Below are 10,919 nucleotides of genomic sequence, written 5' to 3' on the forward strand. Positions count from 1 at the left end.
GTTTCATTAGCATCATTCCACAAAGAGCAAACCCTACCATCTTTCATTCTTAGCCATTTAAAAGCTACCAAATGTTCATTTCTACATTAGATTATTGATTTCTTGCCTTTTAACATCTCCATAACAGCTGCTTGACAAATTACCTCACCTTATTCCTCAGGGGGTAAGGACAGCAAACTATCCATGAATTCAAACATGGGACCACAAACTGATCAGTGACAGATGAGCTAATTGCTTGGGATGAATTAGACACTGCTCTAATAGACCCGGCATTCATAGCAGTATACAATTAAACGCTTACATTCTAAATATTTTATGCATGCTTAAGAGTAGAGAACAGCCCTTTCTTAAATTATATTTTACTTGAAAACATATCAGCTTGAGAAAGGCAATGAGTCTGTATGAGTTTGGAAATAACTTCTACAAAATAACCCAAGTTTTCAGAATACCTATTCTGAAGTTTGAGCAACTTTCAGATTCAGCTTTCCTGTCTCAACCAGTCTTTTTTTTTTAATCCCCAAGTTGTCTACACGTAAGATGATTTTAAAGTACTTCCCAAATTCTTAACAAAGGCAAAGCCAAATATTTTTTCAAAGATCCAATACTATATTTCAGAATACTCTAATTCAAAAAAAATTTTTTTGTCTCGATTCTGATTCGTGTTAGAACACTGAGATGCAGAGAAAACTCACGCACAAACCATCATCTCACCGCCCTCCACAGAACATAAAACAGTGCTTTTTCCTGCGCCACGAGCGCGCCGGGGTTCAAAGGAGCATTTTCAGTATCCAGAACAGAAACTTCCAGCCACATCACTCGCGGACAAGCCCACCTCGCTGTGAAGTCAGAGGCAATACTTTCCGGAGTTCAGAGCCAATCTGATAACCTATCAATTTCTTTGAAGTGACTTAAAAGAATTAAAAAAATCTTAGGCTACGTTAGACTTTTCCTTCCCTTGAAGTGACATTTCACTCGCTCTTTTAAAAAAATGAAAAAGAGAAAAGCCACCACGGAGCACCCGCCTTCCTCAAAGCCCCACTTCCCAAACTAGGGCGACGCCGGCTGGGAATCCACCCCCTGGAACGCGGCGCCGGGCGGGAGCCCCGGGGGAGTTCGAGTCCCCGCGGGTCCCCGCGTCCCGGCGCGCCGGGCTCGGGGCGGCCAAGTTGCGGCGGGCGCCACTTACAAACTTTTCAGCATCCCTTGCCAGGCTGCCAACTGGAGCTTCGGCGTGCGCCTCCTCGCCAACCCGAGCCACCCACACCACACACACACAGAGACACGCGTGCGCGCACACACAACACACACACACACACATACCCGCATCCCCACAACAGCCCGCGAGGAGCGCCGGAGCCAGCGGCCGGCGCCGGCTGACACACTTACGAGGCGGCTCTGACACCGCCGCAAAGTTTCGCTTCCCCGCCGCAGCCCCCGCGGCCCGGCCCCGCGGCCCGGCCCCGCCGCGCCCCCCGCACGGGCCCCCCGCCGCGCCGGGCCCGGGACACGCGCGGCCGGCCGCGGCAACGTCCCCGAAAGGGCGCCCCCCGCCCCTCCGCGCCCCTCGGGGCCCCCTCCCCGGGCGCCCGCCGCCGCCGCCCACACAAAAGAGCCGGGCGGCCGCGGCGGTCGCGGCCCGGGGGGGCTCCGCGCAGCCCCGAGCCCCGCCAGACAAAGCCTCCGCGCCCGGCCCCGCGGCGCTCGCTCACCCGGGCCTCGTCGGCCGCGGCGCCCGCCGCCCCGCTGGCCCCGGCCTTGGCGGCGGGGCAGCTGGCGGCGCGCGTCTTGGAGGAGCGGGTCCGAGACGAGATGAAATGGCTGCTGCTGCCGCCGCTACCGCCGCCGCCGCCGCTTGCCCCGGGCTCGCCTCCGGCCCCAGGCCCAGGCCCGGGCCCCGGCGACTTGGAGCCGAGGAGGCGCAGGGAGCTCTTGCGCGTGTTCACCATGGTCCGCGGCGCGCGCGGGGCCGCCGGGAGGGGGCACCGGCCCGCCGCTCGCTCGCCCGCCCGCCCGGGGCCCGCCGAGCCGGGCGCCGAGGAGCCGAGGAGCCGGTGCGCCGCGAGCCGGGCCGCGGAGCGGGGCCTGCGGGGAGGGCGGCGGGAAGCGCTGGCGGGGAGTCGGCGCGGGAAGGAGAGCGGGAGCTTGCGGGGGCGGGGAGGGCCGCGCGCCCGCGGCTCAGAGCCTCCGCCGGCTGCGCCCTCCTCAGCGGGAGCCGAGCGGCGCCGCCATTGCTGCCCCTTTCTCTCTCGTTCTCGTTCTCGAGCTCCGTGCGTCAGGGCTCCGGCGCCGCAGGGCCGACGGGCGCGCTTCCGGCCGCGGCCGCTGCGGGGCGCTGCGAGGCCGCCAGCCCTGCCCAGACAGCGGCGCCCCTCTCTCTCTCTCTCTCTCTATCTCTCTCTCTGTCTCTCTGTCTGTCTGTCTCTCTCTCTCTCCTCTCCCCCTCTCTCTCTTCTCCCTCTCGCACTCGCTCGCTCTAGCTCTCTCCCTCCCCCCCGCCCCTCCGCTAGGGCCCGCCCAACAGCGCGGCGTCAGTCACGGGCAGCCTAGGAAGGGACGCTCTGGGCTGGGGCGACTCTATGGTTCCCAGGTCCCACCGGCTGTCTCGGAGCCGGGGAGGGAGGGAGGGAATGGGGAGAAGCCGAGCCGGCGCACTGGAGCCGGGCCTGGAGCCTTCCTACCCTCCGAAGACGGAGCCCCTTTCTCCCCACCCCCCACCTTAATCCTGATGTCCTGCAGGGAGCGAGGAACGACCCCCCCCCAAAGGCGAGGAATGGGGGTGGGGTGGAGGTGGGGGGGCGGTGATGACCACGGCGCGGTGACCTAGTTGCAAGCCCCAGAGCTGCCCAAAGGCAAGACAGTGAACTTGAGTCGCACGTTTCGTGGCTGTGAAAAGGAGAATGACAACTGTGATCAAACAGATCTGTGCGGTATCTGGCACGCGCTGAGCTTGGGGCGGGGGGTGGGGGGGAGACAAATTAATAAACGCAGCAGCCTGCCTCTCTAAACAAAGCCAGGCAGGGTCGTCCGCGCTATAACCTTAGCCAGATCGAAGGCGCAGCCACAAAGAAGGAAATCTTCCCAGCCACGGGCTCGTCTATCACGGCCGCCCCCGTGCAGAATACAAAATGAGGACCAATGCCCCCCGAGAGACAGAGAGAGAGAGAGAGAGAGAAATACATGATTTCACTTGAAAGGAAAATTATAATTTATTAAGGCACACATGATTTTTATCTTTAAAATTAAGTCTGCTCTAAAGTAGAAATTATGATCATTTCAAAAATCCTCCGTACGCTAGTGATAGTAAGCCCAGCATTTCCTGGGCAGAAGTTCTTCCCTGTTTAGTACCCCGAGAAAAACTGACGACTCAAATTCACTCCTGTAAAAATCACCCAGGCTCTACCAAAATTAGAGCGTGCTAGCCATCCAGGTTCCCGATCGGTCAACAAAGCCGCATTGAGCACTAAAAATGGAGATCATGTTTCCGTTTGGGAAGCCGGCAGACAACCCCATACTCCTCCCCACCCTTTTTTTTATATGTAATTTTACTGATTTGCATGCCACACCCTCCAGGCACACTCGATCACCTCTTAAAACACTCCTCTTTTGGGTGTGGAAGGGCACACCTGGCTTTTTCCGCCGCGCTGAGCTAGGAGTTCATTCATTGACAGAATAGTTACCTTGCCCGCAACAAGGGCTGGGAGAATTGTTACTGTTTTGTTTTTATCATTTTATTACTGGCTTGCGACACTGTATATGTTTTAGGGGTTTGGACAACTCTTCAAAGGTACGCTATCAGGCAGTGGGCGAGCAGGCATTACAGGCTCCATCTTATACACAGAAGTACTTTTCAAAACCTCTCCTCTGGCCTTGATCTCATCTACTTTATTTTTCAAAGGACTGTTTTGAAACATTGTGTACTTAATGTTAAAAGATCAGTCACAGGGGTCTTAGGGAGAGAAAATCGGGCGCTGGGGAGAGTGCATCTCCGGAGGCTTGTCATTCATGGCTGCAGGAAGCCTATCCCATGGCTGAACCCCCAAAGCCAGACACAGCTCTGTGACTGGACCCCTCTTCACAACTCACAGTCCCTCAACCACCTTTTCCCTGTATAGTCCCCCCAAGCCCCAGCCTAAGAGTAAGATGCTGGGGGGGAGGGGCGGGAGTGGGGAGGAACTGGTTAGTCCACCGTATTTTCAGGTTCTACTTCTAGCCCATTTTTCTAGCAAATAAACTTGTCTCAGAGGCATGCAAACCGATTGTTAACAACACCAAAGTAACAACACATCACCACCAAGGTTCACTGGACTCCCTCCCTTTGCTTCACACCTCCCCAAGCCCCTTGTGTAAGAGGCTGATTAGAAGTGAAGCGATACACATAATCCGGGCATCCCATGTGGTCCCCCAAGCACCACCAGGAGTAATTTCTGAGTGCAGAGCCAGGAGTCAGTAACCCCTAAGCATCTCCAGGTATGACCCAAATAGCAAAAGAAAAAAAAAAGTGTGGCTGAATTTCAGTCACTGTACATAGACACAAGTGAGAAAATAATAAAATAGGGAACAGAATTTCTATTAAAAGTAGAAAAAAGAATCCACTAACTGAACCAAAAATGGGGCAGGGAGTGAAGAAAAGATCCAATTCCCAATCAGTTATGAAAGTACAAACATCAGAGGCAGAGCGCTAGTACAGCAGGTAGGGCATTTTTGCCCCGCATACCACCAACCCGGGTTCGATCCCTGGCATCCCATATGGTTCCCCAGCACTGCCAGGAGTAATTCCTGAGTGCAGAGGCAGAGTAACCCCTGAGCACAATGGGTGTGACCCAAAAAGCCCCCCCCCAAAAAAAAAAAAGGAAAAGAAAAGAAAGTACAAACCATCACTCAAGATCCAGAGCAGGAGAGAGAGCCCAAAGGGCTGCAGCAACGTGCTCAGAGGCAGGAGATCCCAGAAAGCACCACACTGGGGATAGCCCTGAGCAACCACCAGTGAAGGCCCCCAAACAAATAAACCAAAAGAGAATATCTTAGAAGCTTGAAATCAACAAACTTTGTTCTTATCATTAAGAACAAGTCTGTAAATAAACATTTTCGGTTCTGCAGGATACTATGGTCTCTTGTTACATGTACTTTTTTGTTTGGTTTAAGGTTTTTATTTTGTTGTGTTTATAATCCTATAAAAATAGAAAAAAAGAAACAGTCTAAGCTAACCAGTGTACCCCAAAAGGCCACAAACTAAACAGGCTTACAGGCTGTTTGCCAATCTCTACAAATAATACTAAAGGAATGAGAACCAGGGATTGCAATGTTCAGAGCAGCATAATTCACAATAGCCAAAGTGGAATCCAAATGTTTATAAACCAGATGCATGATTAAATGAATGTCGGTAAATGGATTATTCTCTTAAAAACATTAATGGAAGAGCCAGCAAGATAGCTCAAAGAGCTCTAGTGCATACTTTGCATGCAGGCACCTGGAGATTTGATCCCTCAAGCACAAAACCAGGAACAGCTGCCTGATAACCACCAAATGTGCCCCTCCCCACCAAAAAATCCCCAAACACCGCCAGAAGTAATTTCTGAGTATAGAGCCAGGAGTTACTCCTGAGCATCGCTGGGTGTGTCCTGAAAACCGAAAACGTAAAATGGTTAGCAAAGAAGCCCAGAGAGATGACTAGAGCACACGATTTGCACATAGGAGACCCCACAGCTTTGGTCTCCAGCATTCCAGAGCATGGCCAGGAGCAACCCCTAAGCAGCAGTTAGGAATAGCCCCACAGCACCATGATATATGGCCCCCAAATCAAAAATAAAGAAAATGTAACCCAGCAATTGCATAAAACCTATAGCATTTGGAGAAATAGCTATTATTAGCACTCGGAATCTCTCTTTGTTGATACAAAGAGATCAGTGGAGTCCCTTTCAGCAGCTGCCATCTTTCAAGTCATCCCGAGTAAATCATCAAGATAACCCACAAAAGAGAAAGAGAAGAGACCTCGCTGTATATTTTGTTGGCCTTTAGAGAGCACAGGAATGCTCCTTTGGCCACTGCATGCAAATCTACCAGGTAATATTTGTGCTCGAGGGACCATGCTGTACCAGGGATCAAACCTGGCACTCCCATATATAAAGCATGAACTCCAGCTCTTTGAGTTATCCCTTTGGACTCCAATACAGTAATAGTGTAGATCAGGGGAAAGAGCATTACTCAATGAGGGATGCCTATCAAATGTTACCTTGGCAAAGGTGGACAAGTCTATAACGGTCCCAGCAAGTGCTTGCCTTGTAAGGAAAGATTCTTGTCAAGAGAATTAATATTGAAAAAAAGAGAGAGAGGATTAATATTGGACAAAGAGATAGTACAGTGAGTAAGGTGCTTGCCTTGAACACAACCAACCCCAGCACACCATATGTTTCCCCTGAGCCTGCCAGGAGTGATCCCTGGACACACAGCCAGGAATAATCCCTCAGCACGGCCAGGTCACTGTCACTCTGATCCTGTTGCTTATCGATTTGCTCGAGCGGGCACCAGTAATGTCTCCATTGTGAGACTTGTTTTTATTGTTTTTGGCATATCAAATACGCCACGGTAGATTGCCAGGCTCTGCAGTGCGGGTGAGATACTCTCAATAGCTTTCCGGGCTCTCTGATACGGGCAGAGGAATCAAACCCGGGTTGGCCGCATGCAAGGCAAACACCCTACCCACTGCCATGCAAGGCAAACACCCTACCCACTGCGCTATGGCTCCAGCCCACATGGCCACGTATAGCCTAGAAAAAGAAAAAAAAAAAGAGAGAGAATTAAAGAACCGATGTTTAACTTGAGCATGTTAGAATCTTTTCAGAGCTGGGATAGCTCCCTGAAATGTGAAAAAAGAAGTAAACAAAAGAGAAGTGCTTGGATTCAGCAGAAGTGTCAGCCTGCTTCCCCCAAAGGACACTTGGTGAGAACCAATGAAAAGAGCATAAGCACTGGAGCTTAGTCCCCAGGAACTCGGAGCAATGTTAAAAATATAAAAGCAAGTGCTCAAGCAGTAATACAGCAGGTAAGGTATTTGCCTTGTGTGTATCGACCCCCGGCATCCTATATGGTCCTCTGAGCACTTCCAGGAGTAGTTCCTGAGTGCAGAGTCAGGACAAACCCTGAGCACTGCTGAGTATGGGCCCCCAAAAATAATAATTAATAAAATATAGAAAGATGGGCCAGAGTGACAGTACAGCTGGTAGGGCACTTGCCTTGCATGCAGCCAAGCTGGGTTCAAATCCCCAGCACCACATATGCTCACCCAAGTCCTACCGGGAGTGACCCTGGAGCCGAGAGCCAGGAGTAACCTGAGATATAGATATAGATATTATATGTAATCATATATATGATTTCTTTCCAAAAGATCAGTAAGTAGAATAGAACACAGACTCAGAATGTAGAGTCTTGCAATAGATGTCAGCATAGATTAAAGGGGCTATGTAAAAAAATGCCTCACGGACCATGGTATTAACTGTCCTATATTATACTAACTGTACATAGATCTGAATCCAAGCTGTCACCTTGATTTTCATTATAGATAAGACTAAAGGACATTGAACCAGATCCATTACCGAGTATAGTTAGGGCTGGAATACATGGTTAGTATTTGCAATTACCTGAGTTCAAGTCTCAGCATCACACAGGCTTTTGAGCTCTGATGGCCGCCAACACTGCTGGGTAAGTCTAAAGTAAAACAGAATAAGAAAGAAGGTCAATGGGAAACCAATAAATAAAAAATCATCAATGCTGCTTTCTTTTTCCACTCTGGAGAAGCCCGTGTTCTTTCTTGTTCTCTCTTGAGCACACATCTCTCTCTTCTCCCTTCACATTTCTCTAAGCAAATTTCTCTAAATAAACTTAGTATACTTCAAAAAATAATCCATTGGGACTGGAGAGACTGTACTGTAGGTAGGGTATTTGTCTTGTATGCAACTGACCCAGGTTCTATCCCCAGCATTCTATAAGGTCCCCCAAGCACCACCCTGAGTGTACAGCCAGAAGTAACCCCCAAGCATAACTGAGTATGGCACCAAAAATCAACAACAAAAGCTCAAACAAACAAGAGTAATGCATCAGTGCAACAAGCACAAAAGAATGAAAGAACAAAAGAAGAGCTCATGTTAAATTGACACCAAAAGAGCTTTTGATAAAAGCCAAACATGTTTCCTGATTTTAAAGAAACAATAAATCAGAGCTATTAAGCCATAATACCCCAAATGAGAGAGACAGAGACAGAGAATAAAGGTGCCACAGAGGCAGGGGCGGGGGGGAGGGCAGGAGGGAAACTTGGGATATTGGGAAATGTGCACTGGTGAAGGGATGGGTGATGGAATATTATGCAGTCATGAACAACCTTCTAACTGTGTATCTCACTGTGATTCAATAAATTATTTTTAAAATTTAGAGCTATTAGCTCAGATCCTGCACCAGTATCATGTGAAATGAGGATGGTGGGGTGTCACTGATGAGCAGAGAATTATCCCAATACCCAGGTTCATAGTATGCAGTAAACAAGCACAAATGTTAATGAAGGTAATATTGATGCCCTGGACCAAATGGCAACAACACACATTTTTCTTCTTTTGCTAATTTTAAAAGAAATACATGCTATAAATAAAGTCTAATTTAACATCTGTTTTAAGAAAAAATCTTCCCTACATCCCCTCACTCTCCCCTTCCTGAAAAAGAATTGCTAATTTATAAATTAATTTAATTACTGGATAAAGACACTGAGAAAGCAACTGGACTCTGGGACCACTCATTTCAGTATTCTGGCAGGAATAAAATTATAAAATTTAGTATATTCTACTGGAGCAATAGCACAGCCTTGCATGCGGCCAACCCAATTCCTTCATCCCTCTCGGAGAGCCCGGCAAGCTACCAAGAGTATCCTGCTGGCACAGCAGAGCCTAGCAAGCTACCTGTGGTGTATTCGATATGCCAAAAACAGTAACAAGTCTCACAATGGAGACGTTACTGGTGCCCACTTGAGCAAATCGATGAACGATGGGACAACAGTGCTACAATGCTACAGCATATTCTAAGAAGCATAAAAGAACATCTTGACCCTCCCCCAAGAACATAAACCATTGAAATTTGAATTTTGTTTGGATTGGCATCATACAGAAATTATAAGCCTACTAATTTCATTGTCCTCAGTCAAACACCTTGTTGGTGAAAGCTGATTTTTGCACAAGAAATGTTTTCTGACTTCTAGAGACAATATGGCCCCGTGGAGCAGCTGTGTCGTTGCTCTGATGAGCTCCCAGTTGTGCTGTAGTTCAAGGCTTTGCAGAAAGCAAATGGAAAGAGAAGCAATATGGTTTCTAAAAGAAGGAATACTTACACAACTTTGGGATTTTCAATAATCAGGACTATGGAGAGTATCCCGCCCGCACGGCAGAGCCTGGCAAGCTACCCGTGACGTATTCAATATACCAAAAGCACTAACAAGTCTCACAGTGGAGACGTTACTGGTGCCTGCTCAAGCAAATCGATGAACAACAGGATGACAATGTTACCAGGAGCCAGAAAAAAGCTGAGGTCGTGGTCCCCATGTCTAGAACACACAAAATGTCGAATCTCATCCCAATCCCACAACACCTGTTTGCCACAGAGTGTGGCCCTGGTGACACCAACTACCCCAGCACCTCATCGCTGAGTGAGCACCCAAAGATCTGCACACCCACAGGTTACGGATGGGAGCAAGCCCAATAAAAACGCAGAGGATGAAGAAGTGGGGGGCTCACGGGGAACTTCATTGCTCAAAGGATGCAAAGGAGCTCCTTACCACTGGTGCCACAGATAGAATTTTTGGAGTGCTGGGGTTTAAAAGTTGGACTTACCATGGAACGCTAGCAATGCTGAACAGGAGACAGTTCTAAAGGCTCCCAGGATGGCTTTATCTGGGCGAGGAAAGCAGGGTCCGCGGGTGAGGCCCAATCTCAATTTGAATCCCGGCACTAAAAACTGTCAGTGGCAGGGGGGAAGCCCTATTTAGGCAAAATGCAGGTTTCATTTGAAATAATTTCTGGAAGGAAAAGAACTATTGCAAAAGAGGAGCTGATGATTACAATAGAGGGGAATGTTCAACCGTCAACCCTACCCTACCCGGTCCCTGCCCACCAATCCTGGATTGAAGTAGAGACTTTATTACTAGTGCAATGGGTTGTGAGAGCGAGGGGCAACTATTGCACTAGGGAAAGTGGCCCCCTAGTTGTGCAACTGTCTGCGGGGTCTTGGGAGAGTTGCTTGCAGGGGAGTGGGTTGAAGGTGGGCAGGCGAACTCACTCAGCCTCGCAGAACATCGCTGCTTCTGCGAGGGTGGTGGAGGAGGGGTTGCCTGCTAGCTCAGGCTGAAGTGGATCAAAGTTTAGGGGTCCACGGCGGAGAAACGCTTAATTGACGTTTGCTCAAGTGAAGCTGGCTGGATGTTTTGTCCAGATTGTTCAGTTTAGTGCGATCAGTTCCACTAATCATTAGTGAAGCCAAAAGACGGGACGACTGGGGGTTTGTGTCTGACCTTGGGCTAGGAAAACAAGTGGGCAGCGGTGAGTCATATCGAAATCACAAGGGAGAGGGTGGCTCCCAGCTTGGCGACCCTTCCAGGAGCACTGAGGGTGGAGCAACCCCTGTAACCGCCGCTTTCCAGAATCCCAGGGCTCAGGTAGAGCTTGGCGCAGTCAGCATGCAGGGTAATCTGTTGGCCCCATTCAATCAGGGGCAGAGGTGAGCGATCGTCAGTGGCCCGGCCAGCCCACGCCTCGCCAGGCCGGTGCGGAGCAGGTGATGCTGCCCGGGAGGCGGCCTGAAGGAGGCGGCCGTCCTAGGTACGGGGAACGCCGAGAGCAGCGACCGCCGCCAGCCCCGCCCCGCGCGCGCACCCGCGCGTGCGCGCGCCC

General features: G+C 50.1%; 1 protein-coding gene across 2 annotated transcripts in view; it reads right to left on the minus strand.

Moving 5' to 3' along the window:
• ATAD2B (ATPase family AAA domain containing 2B) overlaps positions 1–2,414 on the minus strand; it is a 141,911-nt gene extending 139,497 nt beyond the window's left edge. For both annotated transcript variants that reach the window (XM_055121610.1, XM_055121609.1), the window contains exon 1: positions 1,710–2,414. In XM_055121610.1, coding sequence (XP_054977585.1) covers positions 1,710–1,946 — 237 coding nt within the window. In that variant the 5' untranslated portion in view covers positions 1,947–2,414. The remainder of the gene's footprint in view (positions 1–1,709) is intronic.
• Positions 2,415–10,919: the final 8,505 nt, after the last annotated feature.

Source organism: Sorex araneus, chromosome X (genome assembly GCF_027595985.1).
Source record: "Sorex araneus isolate mSorAra2 chromosome X, mSorAra2.pri, whole genome shotgun sequence".
NCBI classification, from domain to species: Eukaryota; Metazoa; Chordata; class Mammalia; order Eulipotyphla; family Soricidae; genus Sorex; species Sorex araneus.